Raw genomic sequence first — 16,217 nt, 5'->3', positions numbered from 1 at the left:
TTCGAGGTTATCAAGACAGGAGCGGCGACAAGCGGCTGACGGGCGTAAGATGGTAATTTCAATACCAGGACCAGGCACCAAAGGGACCTTCACGGGGCAAAGTTCTTGCTGAATAAGATGCCAAGCGTTGTGCAATCTCTGTATTCTGGTACCGGAGATACGATAAGGCGAAAATCCGAGGTTCACTGGCGATCTTTCTCCAATGTACTCTGTATCTATGACTGTTCCCTGGGGTATCAAAAAAAAAAAAAAAAAAAAAGAGCTCAGAGAGGGGAAGTTCTAGGGGCAAGCCGGTGGAAAATCAATCAAATAAAAACTAAATGGAACTGTAAAAGAGGTTCTGCCTGGCTTTTCAAGCACAAAACAATACGGGCCTCATGTCCATGACTTGCAGCCCGATTGGCTTTGCTTTCCCCTTCTGGCTGCTTCGACCGCCCTGTCACAGGCTGAATCCACGGCTCGAGCGCTGACTCTCTCTTTCCATCTGATTCTGTCGGCTTCCATCATCTTCGCTGCCTTTCCACTGAGTCGGTAATTCGTTTGTTTTGTGACCACCGTTACCCTGCACCCAATGAGTTTTACCCTGTATCATCTTTCAGATACCGATTCCTTACAGCGGAGGATTCACAATGTCAACAGTCGTCCCTTTTCCATCTGCTTCCATAGAGCGCTTATGTATTACGAAAAGGTTAGTTATTATCATTATTATTAGTGTTTGAGAAACCATTCATGAATGGCATGGCATGTGTAGATTTTGATGAATTACAAGTGATCAAAAATACTTTTAGATTTAGTGAAACAAGTATCTAGCAAGGGGCAACACTCGGTTCTGAATCCTGCGAATCAAGGAGTACTTCTATGGATGAAGATCTGGTTTCCTGAATTTTTGATTAATTTTCTTTTTTTTTTTTTTTTTTTTTTTGCTATTGTGGCACAGCCGACTTTGCCCCAGGCCAACAATGTGGCAGCGGGACGCCTAGTTAAGTTTCTTCTTATCGATAAGGAAAAGTATCCAGAAGTGGAAAGAGGGGGTGTTAGTGGGTGAGGGGGGTTGAAGGCATCCATGAATATAGCGATAGGTATAATTTAAGGAAGGAAAAGGATAGCTAAGACACTTCATAGGTCATGATATCTTTAATTGTTAATTATATAATTCTACATATAATGTGTTATCGTGTGCATTTCAATGTGTATGCCGAGGCGCCCCGCATCATCAAATATATAATCAATACCGAACAACTGCGCAACTAGATCATTAAAAAACCGATGCAACTTGACCCGTTGATTGGAAGTATTGGACAGAATTTCATCATATCCTGAGTTTATTGCAGGAGGTAAAATCATCAGCCATCACAGACATTCTATACAATGGCAATTTTAAACTCTCGAGTGATGGACTACAGACTCTTCATGAGGGGGAACATCCGAATGCTTATCACCTCTATCAAGATCCTCCGCCAACAGCAAGCCGTGGCCAACCGTTCCTGCGGGTCAAGCTAGAACCAGAACGGCGATTGACCACCAGAATTTTGCCTGAACAAATCGAGTTACATAACTATCGGTAGCTCAACAGAAACCATAACAGCTATTTCTCTGCGTCCCACTTGTCTTCAGTTCTAATTACCCTTCCCTTCCATATCCCATAATCCATATCAGATCACATCCAATAGAATGGAGTCAGACCCTGGATTTATTGCTGCCCTCGAGGAGGCAAAGCAAGGTTACGCCGAAGGTGGAGTTCCTATCGGCGCGGCGTTGGTCTCCAAAGATGGCAAAATCCTTGGCCGTGGACATAATATGCGCGTTCAGAAGGGGAGTGCGACATTACATGTTAGTCAATGATACGCCAATTCTATAACCCCTAGGTGATTGTAAGGATGCCCGTGGCTTACTTTAGCATACTACTAGGCCGAGATGTCTGCCCTGGAGAACTCAGGCCGCCTTCCCGCTTCCGCTTATGAAGGTGCCACCATGTATACGACCTTGTCTCCCTGCGATATGTGCACGGGTGCCTGCATCCTCTATAAGGTGAAGCGCGTAGTCATTGGAGAGAACAAGAGCTTTATGGGCGGGGAGGAATATCTTAAGAACCGTGGCAAGGAACTGGTTGTCTTGGACAACGAGGAGTGCAAGCAGTTGATGGAGAAATTTATGAAGGAGAAGCCGGAGCTCTGGTAAGTTCTTTTATTTTGAACACTGCTTTTGGATCATGACAAGTCGTCGATAACAATATATGGTTTAATCGCCCACCCCATCTCCCCATCTCCAAATGATAGTAGCTGACTATGGACGTGTCAAAAATGTAGGAATGAGGATATTGCCGTCTAAGCCCTGAATATATCATAGGCTAATCAGCTATTCGCCGATGAGTTGCAGGGTATGAGGAATCACAATGTAAATAGTCAGAGCCTCAGTCCTACAGGAATCATTGCCATGACCAAGTGTTATGTTTCATTTATGCCGTTAGTCTGTGAATCTCCTCAAAAAAGAATTTGAGATCATCAGGCTTGACAAATGGAGTAACACCTGCGCAAATTAGCAAGTTTCATCAACTTAGATATTATGGGACATCATTACCATGGCCCAAGTTCGCAATCCATCCCTGCTTGCCCTTCTCGAAACCTTTAACCATGGTCTCGACTGTTTCTGTGATGGCGGCACGGCCACCGTAGAGCATACCGGGATCAGCATTACCCTGGATGGTGACTCGACCATTCGCAATTCGCCTAGCTTCCGCCGGATCATGTAGCCAGTCAAGCCCAACAACGTTATAGCCGGATTCGCAAAGGTCATCAAGTGCATACCATGCGCCCTTGGCGAAAACAGTCATGGGTACCGGTTCCAGTCCCATTTCCTTTAGCCGCTTGGGTAGATTGGCTGAAATATGGCGCAGATACGGGAGCGAGAATGACTTGAACGAGGCCGGAGAAAGTTCACCGGCCCATGAGTCAAAGACCTGAACCAACTGGGCGCCTGCGGCAACCTGGAGAGCAAGGTATTCCACACAGATCTCTGCGATCTTCTGCAGCAATGCCTGGGATTCCTTCGGGTACTTGTAGACCCACGTTTTCGATTGAACAAACATCTTGCTTCCACCGCCTTCAACCATGTAGCACAGGAGGGTCCATGGGGCACCGCAAAAACCAATAAGCGGGACACGGCCCTGCAACTTGTGCCGGGTGAGCCGGATGGCCTTGTAAACATAGTCAAGTTCCTCCTTAACATCGACCTGCTTTTGCATCACTTTCTCGTACTGTCCGTCGTCCGGCGACTTCAGCGGTTCGGGGAAGTGGGGACCCTTCTTGTCAACCATCTCAACCTGCATTCCCATAGCCTGGGGAATGACTAGAATATCGGAGAAGATGATAGCGGCATCGATAAGCCCTGCATACCGTTCCACGGGCTGAATAGTCAGCGTGGAGGCGATTTCCGGGCTGCGGCAGCATTCAAAAAAGTCGCGACCTCCTTTAGCTTCGTGGTATTCGGGGAGATAGCGTCCGGCTATAAGTAGAGGAAGCACAAAAGTTAGCAATGGCTGGCCTTTCAGCCTGTATGAGACTATATTGGGGAAAAGCTAGCAAAGCGTATATATATACCTTGACGCATAACCCATATCGGAGGACGCTCGACTTTCTCGCCTACAATTACATCAGCGGCGGCAATTTATGCTGTTGTAATCTATGATGAAAATACCTCTTGCAGCCCTTAGCAAAAGGTCATTCTTCAATGGAGCGAATTGTTCCTGCATCTTGATGGAGAATAGGAGGGGTTGTGTGAAGAAGGGACCTTGGGAAGAGGGGTGACTGCATGCAATTCTAGCACCCAAGGTCCTAACCGCCGCTCGGCGCCTCGGCCCGCCGCTGCAGTACATTTATGCATCCCAACCCAATTCGGAAACTTTCCATCTGCTACCTGAGGCTACATACCAGAGTAAATACTGGTAGCATGGACATAATCCCTAACTGTCCCATACAAAGGCATACAAATCTAAACAAAGCTTGAAACATGTCTTAATTCAACTGGTTAATTAATTAATGAGTAGTTGGAATTTACAGCGACCGATTGTCTTTCAGTCATCCTCTCCATGCTTCTTACGCAGATTGCCCAAATTATACAACGAATCGTCGAGTTCCTTTCTTTGCTTTGTGTTGGCATCTGCTAAAATTCCAGAGGAGCCACCCATATTGACGTTGGTAACCAGCGATTCTGTGACTGGCTCCCACTCCAAGTTTTCTGTTCCTGGCTTCACGCGGAACGATTCAATCAGATTCGAGGGGCTTGTTGGGCTGGCTCTCCATTCGTGGGTCGAGCCCTTTTCGTGGATACAGTCCACAGAAACAACAACTGTGCTGTCCTTTTCCATGATAGCCACGTCCAAGACGTTGCCAGACATCTCGATTGGGTCCTGTGTTTTTAATGTGCCATCCAACCCAAGCACGAAGCATTGCAGCTGTGAGGACCTATTCAAGACATCAGACAAGCAGGATATTGACTTAGACTTTCATTCTCACTTACCCATCAAGCGCAACAAGAACAATATTTGACCCACCGATTGATGTCGACCAAATTCCACGAACTGTAACCTGTGTAGTCTCTGATTCCGGCTCCACTAGGGGAGCCTTCTGGAGGATACGGCCTTCGGTCCACTTCCAGACTAGCAAATAATCGTCGCCTCCGCCGGAGATAAGATATTCTGGAGCGGCTTGGGGGATGCAGAGCTTGGTGACGAATGCAGTATGGCCCAGACAATAACCGTCAATAATATGAGCCTGTGGATAGCGAGAGACTCGAATGTGCTCATCGCGGTCTCCGGTTAGGATGTAACTGCGCTTTTGACCGGAATTATCATCCTGAGGTACCGTGACAAAAGCCACATCCGTGAGCAATGACACATGACCAAGTAGCAATTGATGCTGGAAATTCAGGCTGGTCTTTTCTTCGGTGGGATTTTTTTGACCATAGCGCAACTGCTGCTCCAAAGATTCAAGATTCCGCTTACTATGCACAGTAAGGGGTGTTGCTGCGGGCACCTTTGGCCGATTAGAAAGCTTTGGCGCCACATATGGCTCGTTGCTGGTAAGAAGTGGCAGCGAGTAAACATCGCCGAATTTATCACCACAGAGGATTGTGTAACCGTCATCAGTAAGAGCGATACTACATGGCCTCTTTGGCATACATCTGTAGGTAGGGTGAGCACACACTTTTCGTCCATTCAGCAGGGCCAACTAACCTTTCGCTTAGTTGTTCAAAAGTGCCATCAGCTTCCAAGCGGAGGACACGAATGCACTTATCTTCGGCTGTGAGCGCAATCACATAGTCTCCATTCGAATGCGCAACTAAAATAGGGATGCTGGACCAAGCCGGAGCCTTGACGGGTGATTTGGAAGTTCCAGTAGGTCCCTCCTCGGACGGGTAAACCTTTCTCTTCTTCTCTGGTGGTGCTTGGTCTTCAGATCCAGTTTCTGTCTCAGTTGTCTTGGAGTTATCTGGATTGCTTGCGTTTACATATTCCGGCCAAGAAGAGAGACGCTGCCCGGTCTCTGCAACGTAGGAGTAGATCTTGCCCCCAGATGACGCAATAAGTAGCCTCTGAGGTTCCGCACCCTGTTTCTCCAGATATTGGATGCATTGGAATGGAAGTTGGAAGTTGCCAGCCATGTTGTATATAATTGGTCGTATAATGCTAGAAAAGCGAGGACTGACTCAGCCCCGAATATTGTGGTGTCAGAAAATACAGTAGCGAGCTGTAGTGCTGCGACCAGTAAAGTACATAAGCTACCTTGCGTAAAACAGTAATTAATTGGAGGATGAAATGAATACCATAGACCTCCAGGAGTATACCACCAAATGCACGCGCGCATGCCCTATCTGATCTCTTGCGGACATTTTTTTCTGCCGGGCGGAGCAGCACGTGACCATCTCGCTAGCCGAAGCCACAGAGAAACAAAATTTCCCAATTTCGAAGTTCCTTTGCTTCTTTTGATCTTCAACGTCACGATTCAATCGGACAGCAACACACCTTTAGAAAGTTATCCCTTGCCCTTAAACATCCTATCTTCACCGAAATAAGGAGACATGGGGGGCAAGTCTGCTACCAAGGCCGCTTACTTCGACAAGCTGAAGAGCCTTCTCGATGAGTACAAGACGGTCTTCATTGTCGGTGTCGACAATGTCAGCTCTCAGCAGATGCACGAGATTCGTCTGAGTCTCCGTGGTGAGGGTGTTGTCCTGATGGGTAAGAACACCATGGTATGTATCTCCATATTCCCACTCAATTGACACAGCAATTGACCGCATTATTTCAGGTTCGCCGTGCCATCAAGGGCTTCGTCACCGACAACCCGGAGTACGAGCGTCTCCTTCCTCATGTCAAGGGTTAGTACAGTTGATTAACTAAAGCGATATTTTAAATGTACGTGGACTAGCCACTGACGCGTCACAGGCAACGTTGGTTTCATCTTCACCAACGGCGACCTTAAGGCCACCAAGGAGAAGATCCTTGCCAACCGTGTCGCTGCTCCTGCTCGTGCTGGTGCCGTCGCTCCTGCCGATGTCTACGTTCCTGCTGGTAACACCGGTATGGAACCCGGTAAGACCTCGTTCTTCCAGGCTCTCGGTGTCCCCACCAAGATTGCTCGTGGTACCATCGAAATTACCACCGATCTTAAGCTCGTTGAGTCCGGCGCCAAGGTCGGTCCCTCTGAGGCTACCCTGCTGAACATGCTCAATATCTCTCCCTTCACCTACGGTATGACCATCTCTCAGGTCTACCAGGACGGTCAGACCTTCGGTGCCGATGTTCTCGACATCGAGGAGGAGCAGCTGCTCAAGGCGTTCAGCAGCGCCATCCAGACTGTCACTGCCCTCTCTCTGGCCACCGGCTTCCCCACCCTTCCTGCTGTCATGCACTCCCTTGTCAACAGCTACAAGAAGGTTCTCGCCGTTGCTGTCTCTACCGAGTACAGCTGGCCCGAGATCGAGGAGCTCAAGGACCGTATCGCCAACCCTGACGCCTACGCCTCCGCTGCTCCTGCTGCCGGTGCCGCTGCTGCCGCTGGTGGTGCCGCTCCCGCCGAGGAGAAGAAGGAGGAAGAGGAGGAGGAGTCCGATGAAGACATGGGCCTCGGTCTTTTCGACTAAACTTCTCGTCTCATTGCGCGAGATGCGACCACCATGTTTTAGATACATTTACGGCCAATCGTGACGGTTGGAAAAATGAAACGAATTTCATGGTCGATTTTTCTTGTTCAACTAGATGTGGACGTAGACGTACGGTCCACTATCTTCTTGAATCTTAAGGTGAGCATTTACTTTCTTTTACTCTTCACTACCATTACCCTGGACATCACTCCTTGGCGGATGATGATATTTTTTAACTCGTAGTCACTGTTGTGGCGTTGAAGATCAAAAACTAGCAACAACAAACACTCTAATTTTTTGCTGACCCGCCTCCCTTTTATCTTATTTATCTTACACACCTTACAGCAACATGGCTTGCTAACTGTGATAACAGATCATTCATGCGCATGTGGTGTAGTAGTATGTCTCGATTTGGATTCGTAGTACCACGCTGTTTCTGCACGAGGGTTCAGTCTATGGATTTGGATTGTTTACTGTCTCAGATGAAATATACTGCTAGGTAAGACTCGTGCAAGGGTTATGGATTCTTATTCAGACACTTATATAATATCATTCATGGAATGAAACAATTGATCTAACCTTGCGTATCATACAATGCACCCGTCTGTCCGTTGTAATTGTAAATATGACCGCGAAATATATTTCTGTGGTATTAAAGAAAAATAAAGTGGTATACTCGGCAAGCAGGAAGACGCCCAAACTATCTGACATGAAGAAGTGAATACGCGAAATTTGCCGTGCTTCAGTTACCGTCATCACCACTCCTCCCAAACCGACCACCGAATCCACCCAGGTCCCGACGGAAGAACTTGCCAATATTTTTCAGGTTCTCGTTCAAGTTGCCTGCAGTAGCGTTCTCAGCGGTGCTCTGCAGTTGTGCGAATGGTCCAGGTGAAACGGGGGTGGTGGATGTCGATCCTGGGGCTCCACCGGCGCCGGGATTTCCAGTTGAGGACATAGGATTTCCGAATCGGTCGACACCATCTTTGGCGGCTGAGATAATGGCAGACCCCAACATGGATGGGTCGAAGCGAGTGGGAAGGTTGGAAGCGCCGATTGAGGCTGCAGCGGTTCCGAGTCCTAGCCCTTGGTTTGAAGAGGAAGCGGGGGTGGTTTGAAAGCCTGTGAGGATGGGATTGCTTTGCTGAAGGTTCGGTGCGTGACGGTCTGAAGCACGGTGGATTTGGAAGAGTTCCACGAGCTGGTTTTGCTCTTGTCGACTGCGAATTCCTTTGAGTTCGAGGATCTTGCGGAAATTCGTGTTGCTGCTGTCCTTTATGTGGATCAAGTATGCTTGCACTAGTGCCTCTGGAGGCGATGGCTGGACTTGGAGGGTCTTGAGGAGAGTTTCGATCTTCATGAAGCTGTTGTTGACACGCTTAACGAAGCTTGCTGGAGCGGGAGCTGGTAGAAGAGATGAGAGGCCGGTTTTGAGTGTATATCCGTCCAGGAGCATCTATTCAGAGTTAAATGTCAATATGTTGCACTGTGTTTTTTGCATGCAAATCGAAGGGTGGTAACTTACTTGCTCCGCTCCGGTCTCCGAGACTGGCTTACATTGAAAGATGTTCGAAACAAATACGTTTGATATTAGCTCTACGACGTGATCTGCGAAAGCTCGAGCGTACTGTTGTTTATGCAGCAACTGCAGGATCTCGGAGGATTTGGCGTTCAGCTTGGTCATGAGTTCGCTGACGTACGTGCTCTGATCGCTAACACTCTCAAGCCGGTTCCAAGGTGTATTGCGCATTTCTCGCCACGAGGGCTCTAACTCGACCTCGACCATCCGCACAAGACACCGAACAGCAGCAGACGCAATGCCCATAAATGAATCCGCCTGGCTTTGCAAGTCTACCGACTGTTTCAGGTTTTTGTCGAGCCTGCCTTTGATCTTTTCCTCAAGTTGATTGCAGGTGGTGTAGCAGTAATCTGCAGTGTTGAGAACCGATATGAGGTCCTCCAGAGATGGCACCTTGGATGGAGTAGTGCCGGTGGGTCTCTCGCTGATATAGTATAAGAGGACTTGTTGGGCATACTGATCGAGATACTTTGCGAAGACTTTGGCCAAGTCGGCAAGGCTCCCGCCCGTCGAGAGTTTCGCACATTGTTGTAGAGAGAGCCTGTAGAATGTAAAGAGCTCCGTAGAGGACGCTATAACAATATTAGAATCGAACTCCTCATCTGGTGGCCTGATAGGTTGCTGCCGATATTTCGGTATTAGGGTAGCCAACTGCTTATCTTGTGCTTCAACCCATACGCTTAGATAAGGCTCAAAGGCCTCTGATATGGCCTGGCCAAAGACCGGTGCTTCAGCCGAGGTAAACGTGTCGGTGGACGGGCGGGATGGATTGACAAACCGCCGCTCCAAAGTATGCTCAAAATCAAGAGTCTCCTGCAGGCACGAAAGTAATAGGTTGACGTCGATCGTCTGCCCATTTCGCACTGACCGGGAAAGAATGCCCTTGAAATCTTCTCGAGTTCCTTCACAAAATATGTTTGCCAATATCTCATCAACCCTCCAAGACGTCGGCCATATTGCAGCGTATTCCTCATCGTATATCTTCAGTATACGACGGAACCATGAATACCTCCGCGAGATGTTATCTAAGGATCCCGCCTCCTCGTTGTTCCTGAAAACCTGTCGATACTCCCGTAGCTGGAAATTGCAATACCAGGTCACCAGCCTGGACTTGGCATGCTCCCCCAAGGCGTCCATTATGAGACAGCCCTCCGAAAGCACGACCCTCCTTTGTCCCACTTCACCCTTAGCAAACGCCAACTCGAAGTCTTCACAGACCTGTTCCAACAGCTCTCGTTGTATATCTGCTACGTTTCTGCTGAGAAGAGCGATCTGATCAATGGATCGGTACGACTTAAAGTGTGCCATCAGCTGAATAACCGCCTGCAGTAATTGGGCACAGTCCCGGTACTGCCGTGTCTTACCGAGGACACGGAGCTGATCGTATGCCGTCGTCAGCATCTGTAGCCTCTTCAGGGCTGTCATGGATTGCGTGAGGTTCTTCTTTGCATTGTCCAGCTGCTTGATGTCCGCCGTCATCTCGGTGATGGCCAGCTCCGTCTTGGACGCGCGGTCGCGCACATCGTCAATCTTCTTGAATAATTCCGTCAAATCTGCCTGGGCAGCCTGTATGCGCTCGACACTTTCCGCATTCGATGTGACTTGTTCCTCCACCAGCGCGCTGATCTCGTCGTCCAGCTCATCTTCGTAGTCTAGGAGGGACTGAGAAACGTGGGAGACGGAGGACAGCGTGGAGGGATGGGAGAAGATAGCATTTAGATGGTCAATTGGATCGTAGTCCGCTATTGCATAATTCAATAAATTTTCGTATTAGCGGGAAATCAATCGGCACGGGTTCGTCTGAGAAATTAATCTCACCTGTGTCGAGGGGATCGAGATCCGCCGCTCCGTTGGAGGGCATGTGGCCGGAGGAGGGAGAGGTGGTGGTAGACATTCCATTAGCTCTTCAGCTTACACCCAAGGTACATGCTGTGTTTAGGATTTCCCGACCGTCTACCAGTTCACGTTGGGTAAGAGGGAGAGATTAGGGGACTAGAATAATTATTACAGCAAAGAAGAGCTGAGGACAAAACTGGTCTTGCGGAAAGTTGGCGATCAAGCCCGGGAAGTTGTAAACGCCGAAAGTCAACTTTTAGCGCAACGCGGCTAATTGATGGGAGTAAGTATAAATAAGATTGGCCTCGAGAGATTAGCTCCGCTGCCCCTCCATGTCATATAAATCTTGTACTCTCCTTTTTACCTTTTCTTTCTTTCTTTCTTCTTCTTCTTCATCTTCCTCCTCCTCCTTCTTTTCTTTTTCTTTTCTACAGATAGTTGTGAAAGTTGTGTGCTTGTTTTCTGGCCCGTTAAGAAGCAGACCCAGCAAGTGATATTGGTCTCGTGGGGGTTATCAAATGGAAACCCTCTCCCCTTTCTATCTATATGGACATGATCTTCGTCGTCTCTCGAGGTTCAGTAAATGTGATACAGTGAAATCTTTTAAACAAGTCAAAGAACCCACAACCATTCGCCTAAGCCATGCAAGCACAAATAAATGCAGTATAAAAATAACAGTTGAACAAGACTCCAAGCAAACACCACAGCTTCCTCCACTCAAAAAGTTTTTGGGTATGTAAAAATCAGATAAGAACTAGACAGCTCCAGGCAGGAAAGCGTCTGGAGGCAGCTGTCCCTGAGCCTTTACACGGAATCAGTAAAGCTCCATTAAAAAACTGACCAAGTGCGGGCAGGGCTTACCTTGAGCTCCTGAAAATTCTTCAGGGCAGCGTCCAAATTCCAACCGTTGCCCGAAAGCGCCATTTCAGAGTATGGCAGAGTCATGCCCGTTTTGGCACTTATTTGCATGACCAATTGCTCTTGTTGGACCTGGGCATCTGGTTTGCCTGGCGCGGGCATACCGTAACCATCGGAAGTAGCCGAAGGAGCAGCCGGTGGTTGGATGGGAGGTTGTCCGGGTTGAATTGCTTGGACAATCGGCTGCTCCAACATCCATGCTTCATGGCCCCCATGAGCCCGTAGACAAAGGATATCGTTGATCACCCTAATACCGCCCATGCCTCCGCCAGGTCCCAGGATGAATGTCCGATCGAAACTCCGAAGGTCAACCTTCGGTCCATTGATCTCTTCAAATTTTCCATGCACCATGATAAGAAGTCCACCCACCCCAGTCGGGCTCTGCCCGGAAGGATCAGGAAGCCCAGGGATGGGGAAACATTCAATAAGCCATTCTTCAGGGTGAGTTCCTATGTCGGGATGTCGTGTTTGAGGAAGGCTGCTCCACATCTCACGAATCTTGTCCGCACCGACAAAGGAACGAGACATCCTCGCAGGAAGATGATTGATCTTGAGTAGATTCCTACTCTTCTTGATGTAAGGATCCCAGGCCGCAGTCTCGGTCTGCTGGGCTCTCGGAGCAGTGGTGTTGACATTCAGCGAGAATGTGGAATTGTTGTCGTATACACCGTTCAGAAGGTCAGTACGATTGTTATCATAACCAACAAAGAAGGCCTTGACAAAGTTCTCTCCGATTTGAGATTCATCCTGGAAATGTGGCGCCTGAACAGGGATTGGTGTCTTCTTCTGCGCAGCCACTTCCTCCGCCGTCCGAACTTCTGTATTATTCAAATATCGAAGTTTAGGATACCACTTGAGCATGGTGTCCTTGAAAGTAGGATCCGCGCTGAAAGGGGTACCGGTGAGGTCGAGAAATTCCAGATTTCGGAACTTCCATCTCCATCCAATTAAGGATTGAGAGTCTTTGAAATTATTATTCGATAAGTCAAGATTTTTCAAGTCGGGGAATGATTGAGCCAATGTCGTGACGACCGTGATATTTGCGAGCTGATTGTCGGCAAGGCTGACACTCTCCACAGCCTCGCGTCGCGCTGTGGAGTTATCAAAATTCATCTCCCACACCTTCATCAACGCTGGGAAGAACTTGGATTCAGTAGATGTGCTATCGAAGATTCCCATTGCCAACAGGTCCGGGTCGCTGCCAAGCTTAGAGAGGTTAAGCAATTTCTGCTGTTGAAAATAGCGTTTGCTCAAGATCGCGGTCATCTTCGATTTGGTATCGGCGGTCGAGGGGGCACCACTGTTCCGCGACACTTCGGATAGCATCGTTTGGTCCATTCCATTGGCGGACGGATCATATGTCTGGATCGTAAGAGGTGCTCCTGCAAAACTGAAACCATTCATTTTCAGCATCCTGTCCAACAACTCCGGCCGGATAGATACTATGAAAGCATCGCCTTCAACCCGCGACTAGTGAACGTTAGTAAGGCGTAAGAGACCTTTTTACCGCCGTCATCCAGAGGCACAAACGCCAAAAACAGCCTGCGACGGTCGTTCTGGGGTACCACTCCTGAAAACGAGAACACACCGGAGAGGACGACGTTGCGAAATCATGTCGGTGACCGTCAAATCTGATGTTGAACATACCTTTGTAATCCTTGCGCGGGAGCCAGCTTTCGAGTCGGATGAGTTGAGTTTCTTTTCGAGGAAGGTGATTAGACTTTCAACGCCACCGTCGCGGTTGGACGCTGCTTTGCTCTGTTTCCATCCTCGAACGCTAACTTGTTCCAGATTATTGCCTCGGCCACCTTGTCGGACATTTGCCTGAGAACTTGTGTTGCTTGAAATAGCCTTTTGGATAGCGTCGAGTGCCCTATCGCGTGTGTGGGCCCGTGGTCCAGTAGTCACCGAGCGACTGGAATCCCCGCGCGCCCTCTTTACACGGCCTTGAGTAGAGCCTGCGTCCATAGCCAGATCACCATCTCGATCGATCCGCTTTGCTGCACCTTTCTTGCGAATACCCCCGCGATCCGAGCCGCCTGAGCGGCCTCGGGAGCCTTTCCCTCCTTTCATGTTGATCGCAGTGGCAAATATATTCGAATGGGAGGAGGATGGTAGGTATCGAGGGTAAAGTAGTGGTTGGTATCGGTTTTTTTTTTGTTCTCAGGCGGACTTAGCGCTGCGCGCCTGAAATTCAAGTCGATCTAGTCGGCATGCAATAGAGAAAATAGTTAGAGATAGGAGGGAAGATAGAGTAGATATTGTATATAGTTGTATTCAATATATTGGAAGAAGTAGGATCAAGCAAAACCTCGCGGGCGAGGTCTTGAGGGTGACAGTATGAGGCAGAAGAAAGTCAAGCGGAAAAAGTGACGTGAATCAAAGAGTCATATCACGTGATAACAGACAGGACGATGCCTGCATATCCACGTGATAATCTACTACCAAACACCCATGGAGTGGAGGCTCCAGTGGCCAATCAGGGACTGCAGTTTGTCCTTTGGCACACAATCGGTAATACACGATACCGATGCCGCCAACTGGGTGGAGTAAATTACGCTACCCGTGACGATTGTTGTTCCATTAAGTGTTTAGTTTCGTATTTCATGCATGCAATCTATCATTAGGACAGCTTTGCCAAAAGTCAGGAACCGCAAGGGAAGTCCGAGACCACTCTGCTTGTCACTGGCGGTCTCCTCGATTTCAGAATTTAATCAATTGGTAAGTCAGTCCCTATTTCTCTTAGTTGGTCAGTCATTCTTTTTGTTTGTAATAGACAAAGCACTCGATCGGGCTCGGGCCGCCTTGACAACTTACGTACGGTTCTAATCGGTCCTATATAGGTTGTTCCCCAAAGCGCTTACCTCTCCTTCAATTGATTTGAAGGATTTCTCTTACATTCCTTACGGCTATCGTGGCCTTCCCGCATGGTCGCTGAGCGATCGAGGAGATGCCTGCCAAATCGCGATTCACGAGGCTTGATGCTTTCGCCAAGACGGTTGAGGATGCTCGCATCCGTACCACCTCCGGCGGAATTATCACTATAGCCTCACTGCTGGCTATTTTATGGCTTGTGTGGGGAGAATGGGTGGATTACAGGCGGGTGGTGGTACTCCCTGAGCTGGTAGTCGATAAGTCGAGAGGTAAGAAAGAGCTAAGCAAACTGTGGTGGTTGAAATGGAAGCTGACCGAATACTGCGCACTTCGCTATATAGGAGAAAAAATGGAGATCCATTTGAACATGACCTTCCCACGGCTCCCGTGCGAGCTTCTTACCCTCGATGTGATGGATGTCTCTGGTGAGCAACAGACCGGCGTAGTGCATGGTATCAATAAGGTGCGCCTGAGTTCTCCTGCAGAGGGCGGCCACGTCATTGATGTCAAAGCTCTGGAACTGTGAGTCAATCTTCTTTATCCCATCACATTGGACGAGCAGTTCGGCTTATAAATATCCTTTGCAGTCACTCGGAGCAAGAAGCGGCGAAACATCTGGACCCTAACTACTGCGGCGACTGCGGTGGAGTCCCGCAGCCTAACGGTGAGAAGCGATGCTGTAACACCTGTGAAGAGGTGCGAGAGGCCTATGCACAACAACAATGGGCATTCGGAAAGGGTGAAAACATTGAACAATGTGAACGCGAGGGCTATGCGCAACGTCTGGATGCCCAACGCCGTGAGGGTTGCCGTCTTGAAGGTGTCCTCCGCGTGAACAAGGTGGTCGGAAACTTCCACATCGCACCGGGCCGGAGTTTCACGAGTGGAAATGTCCATGTGCATGATCTTGAGAACTACTTCGAGGGCGACCTTGCCGACGCCGAGAAACACACTATGACCCATATCATCCACCAGCTTCGGTTTGGTCCCCAGCTGCCAGATGAGCTGTCGGATCGCTGGCAGTGGACCGACCATCACCACACCAACCCGCTCGACAGCACCCAGCAGGAAACTAGCGATCCCGCATATAATTTTATGTATTTCGTCAAGGTCGTTTCGACTTCCTATTTGCCGCTGGGCTGGGATCCATTGTTTTCCTCGGCCGTCCACAGCGCCTACGAGGATTCTCCGCTGGGTACCCATGGTATTGCATATGGCTCTCAGAGCAGCATCGAAACACACCAGTACTCGGTGACCTCCCACAAGCGATCTCTGAGGGGCGGCGACGCTTCCGACGAAGGCCACAAGGAGCGTCTGCATGCTGCAAATGGCATCCCTGGTGTTTTCTTCAACTACGATATCTCCCCCATGAAGGTCATTAACAAGGAGGCACGGCCCAAGACTTTTACTGGGTTCCTAACCGGTGTCTGTGCAATCATCGGCGGTACTCTTACTGTCGCAGCTGCCCTAGACCGTGGTCTATACGAGGGTGCTCTGAGGGTTAAGAAGCTCCATTCAAGTTAAGTGCGAGAGTCCACAGCAAGGCTGGACCTTCTCGAACTGCGAAGGAAATAAAAAGAAAAAAAAAAGGATTTGATACATACCTCTATAGAAGCTATAAGAGCATTGACGCTTGGAGCAGAGAGCGCGAGAACAGGGGGTGGTTTTGAGGGGGAAATTTTGACAGTCAAGGCGTTTGGGTACATGTGCATATTGTGATATACTTAGCAGCAAGTGTTTGGTGTTTGGCATCTTTGTATCTGAAGCCTTTCGGTGCTCCCCTTTTATGAACGTTGTGATTTCCGGAACACTAGATGGCATGTTCTATAGTTACACCAAGGTATCTCTAAGCTGAGCAAGCCCAACTAGG

The 16,217-nt window shown here is 48.8% G+C and overlaps 7 protein-coding genes across 7 annotated transcripts; 3 read left to right on the top strand and 4 right to left on the bottom strand.

Annotated features, from left to right (window-relative positions):
• Window positions 1-1,508: 1,508 nt before the first annotated feature.
• On the top strand, window positions 1,509-2,444 carry BDV38DRAFT_158407 (cytosine deaminase). The gene is made up of 3 exons (XM_032051744.1): window positions 1,509-1,830; window positions 1,909-2,174; window positions 2,307-2,444. The coding sequence occupies exons 1-3, from the start codon at window positions 1,672-1,674 to the stop codon at window positions 2,326-2,328; spliced, it is 447 nt and encodes a 148-aa protein (XP_031910665.1). The 5' UTR covers window positions 1,509-1,671; the 3' UTR covers window positions 2,329-2,444.
• Window positions 2,445-2,455: 11 nt separating this feature from the next.
• BDV38DRAFT_285717 (uroporphyrinogen decarboxylase HEM12) lies at window positions 2,456-3,748 on the bottom strand (the record flags this gene model as incomplete). The annotated part of the gene is made up of 4 exons (XM_032060542.1): window positions 2,456-2,526; window positions 2,578-3,501; window positions 3,597-3,638; window positions 3,694-3,748. The coding sequence occupies 4 exons, from the start codon at window positions 3,746-3,748 to the stop codon at window positions 2,456-2,458; spliced, it is 1,092 nt and encodes a 363-aa protein (XP_031910664.1).
• A 46-nt stretch (window positions 3,749-3,794) lies between these two features.
• On the bottom strand, window positions 3,795-5,834 carry trm82 (putative tRNA methyltransferase). Its single transcript, XM_032055362.1, has 3 exons — window positions 5,231-5,834; window positions 4,516-5,178; window positions 3,795-4,460 (listed from the first exon to the last, which is right to left on the bottom strand). The coding sequence occupies exons 1-3, from the start codon at window positions 5,656-5,658 to the stop codon at window positions 4,070-4,072; spliced, it is 1,482 nt and encodes a 493-aa protein (XP_031910663.1). The 5' UTR covers window positions 5,659-5,834; the 3' UTR covers window positions 3,795-4,069.
• A 163-nt stretch (window positions 5,835-5,997) lies between these two features.
• BDV38DRAFT_254786 (60S ribosomal protein uL10) lies at window positions 5,998-7,732 on the top strand. Its single transcript, XM_032055361.1, has 4 exons — window positions 5,998-6,249; window positions 6,306-6,375; window positions 6,443-7,299; window positions 7,514-7,732. The coding sequence occupies exons 1-3, from the start codon at window positions 6,076-6,078 to the stop codon at window positions 7,138-7,140; spliced, it is 942 nt and encodes a 313-aa protein (XP_031910662.1). The 5' UTR covers window positions 5,998-6,075; the 3' UTR covers window positions 7,141-7,299; window positions 7,514-7,732.
• A 20-nt stretch (window positions 7,733-7,752) lies between these two features.
• On the bottom strand, window positions 7,753-10,741 carry BDV38DRAFT_254782 (putative GARP complex subunit Vps53). Its single transcript, XM_032055360.1, has 3 exons — window positions 10,538-10,741; window positions 8,666-10,461; window positions 7,753-8,596 (listed from the first exon to the last, which is right to left on the bottom strand). The coding sequence occupies exons 1-3, from the start codon at window positions 10,611-10,613 to the stop codon at window positions 7,883-7,885; spliced, it is 2,586 nt and encodes an 861-aa protein (XP_031910661.1). The 5' UTR covers window positions 10,614-10,741; the 3' UTR covers window positions 7,753-7,882.
• Window positions 10,742-10,916: 175 nt separating this feature from the next.
• Window positions 10,917-13,632, bottom strand: BDV38DRAFT_254781 (mRNA export factor mexA). Its single transcript, XM_032055359.1, has 3 exons — window positions 13,121-13,632; window positions 11,417-12,943; window positions 10,917-11,357 (listed from the first exon to the last, which is right to left on the bottom strand). Exons 1-3 carry the CDS (start codon window positions 13,544-13,546, stop codon window positions 11,310-11,312), a joined length of 2,001 nt encoding a protein of 666 aa, XP_031910660.1. The 5' UTR covers window positions 13,547-13,632; the 3' UTR covers window positions 10,917-11,309.
• Window positions 13,633-14,116: 484 nt separating this feature from the next.
• Window positions 14,117-16,068, top strand: BDV38DRAFT_158371 (retrograde cargo receptor ERV46). The gene is made up of 4 exons (XM_032051743.1): window positions 14,117-14,194; window positions 14,317-14,616; window positions 14,689-14,869; window positions 14,935-16,068. Exons 2-4 carry the CDS (start codon window positions 14,424-14,426, stop codon window positions 15,869-15,871), a joined length of 1,311 nt encoding a protein of 436 aa, XP_031910659.1. The 5' UTR covers window positions 14,117-14,194; window positions 14,317-14,423; the 3' UTR covers window positions 15,872-16,068.
• The last annotated feature ends 149 nt before the right edge of the window (window positions 16,069-16,217 follow it).

The sequence above is a fragment of the Aspergillus pseudotamarii genome, assembly GCF_009193445.1.
Source record: "Aspergillus pseudotamarii strain CBS 117625 unplaced genomic scaffold BDV38scaffold_52, whole genome shotgun sequence".
Taxonomy (NCBI): domain Eukaryota; kingdom Fungi; phylum Ascomycota; class Eurotiomycetes; order Eurotiales; family Aspergillaceae; genus Aspergillus; species Aspergillus pseudotamarii.
Note: the sequence above shows the minus strand (reverse complement) of the source record. Positions and strands in the feature narration are given on the sequence as shown.

Excerpts from the sequence above, each read along its gene's own strand:
- BDV38DRAFT_158407 (XM_032051744.1), top strand. The coding sequence starts at position 1,672 with ATGGAGTCAGACCCTGGATTTATTGCTGCCCTCGAGGAGGCAAAGCAA. Across the intron at positions 1,831-1,908 it reads AGGGGAGTGCGACATTACAT|GCCGAGATGTCTGCCCTGGA; the intron begins GTTAGTCAATGA and ends GCATACTACTAG. Across the intron at positions 2,175-2,306 it reads AAGGAGAAGCCGGAGCTCTG|GAATGAGGATATTGCCGTCT; the intron begins GTAAGTTCTTTT and ends TCAAAAATGTAG.
- trm82 (XM_032055362.1), bottom strand. The coding sequence starts at position 5,658 with ATGGCTGGCAACTTCCAACTTCCATTCCAATGCATCCAATATCTGGAG. Across the intron at positions 5,179-5,230 it reads TTTGAACAACTAAGCGAAAG|ATGTATGCCAAAGAGGCCAT; the intron begins GTTAGTTGGCCC and ends CCCTACCTACAG. Across the intron at positions 4,461-4,515 it reads GTTCTTGTTGCGCTTGATGG|GTCCTCACAGCTGCAATGCT; the intron begins GTAAGTGAGAAT and ends TGTCTTGAATAG.
- BDV38DRAFT_254786 (XM_032055361.1), top strand. The coding sequence starts at position 6,076 with ATGGGGGGCAAGTCTGCTACCAAGGCCGCTTACTTCGACAAGCTGAAG. Across the intron at positions 6,250-6,305 it reads TGATGGGTAAGAACACCATG|GTTCGCCGTGCCATCAAGGG; the intron begins GTATGTATCTCC and ends GCATTATTTCAG. Across the intron at positions 6,376-6,442 it reads TCTCCTTCCTCATGTCAAGG|GCAACGTTGGTTTCATCTTC; the intron begins GTTAGTACAGTT and ends GACGCGTCACAG.
- BDV38DRAFT_254782 (XM_032055360.1), bottom strand. The coding sequence starts at position 10,613 with ATGTCTACCACCACCTCTCCCTCCTCCGGCCACATGCCCTCCAACGGA. Across the intron at positions 10,462-10,537 it reads TCTCGATCCCCTCGACACAG|CGGACTACGATCCAATTGAC; the intron begins GTGAGATTAATT and ends ATTATGCAATAG. Across the intron at positions 8,597-8,665 it reads CGGAGACCGGAGCGGAGCAA|ATGCTCCTGGACGGATATAC; the intron begins GTAAGTTACCAC and ends AACTCTGAATAG.
- BDV38DRAFT_254781 (XM_032055359.1), bottom strand. The coding sequence starts at position 13,546 with ATGAAAGGAGGGAAAGGCTCCCGAGGCCGCTCAGGCGGCTCGGATCGC. Across the intron at positions 12,944-13,120 it reads CCCGCGCAAGGATTACAAAG|TCGCGGGTTGAAGGCGATGC; the intron begins GTATGTTCAACA and ends AACGTTCACTAG. Across the intron at positions 11,358-11,416 it reads AGAATTTTCAGGAGCTCAAG|GCTCAGGGACAGCTGCCTCC; the intron begins GTAAGCCCTGCC and ends TTCCGTGTAAAG.
- BDV38DRAFT_158371 (XM_032051743.1), top strand. The coding sequence starts at position 14,424 with ATGCCTGCCAAATCGCGATTCACGAGGCTTGATGCTTTCGCCAAGACG. Across the intron at positions 14,617-14,688 it reads GGTAGTCGATAAGTCGAGAG|GAGAAAAAATGGAGATCCAT; the intron begins GTAAGAAAGAGC and ends TTCGCTATATAG. Across the intron at positions 14,870-14,934 it reads GATGTCAAAGCTCTGGAACT|TCACTCGGAGCAAGAAGCGG; the intron begins GTGAGTCAATCT and ends TATCCTTTGCAG.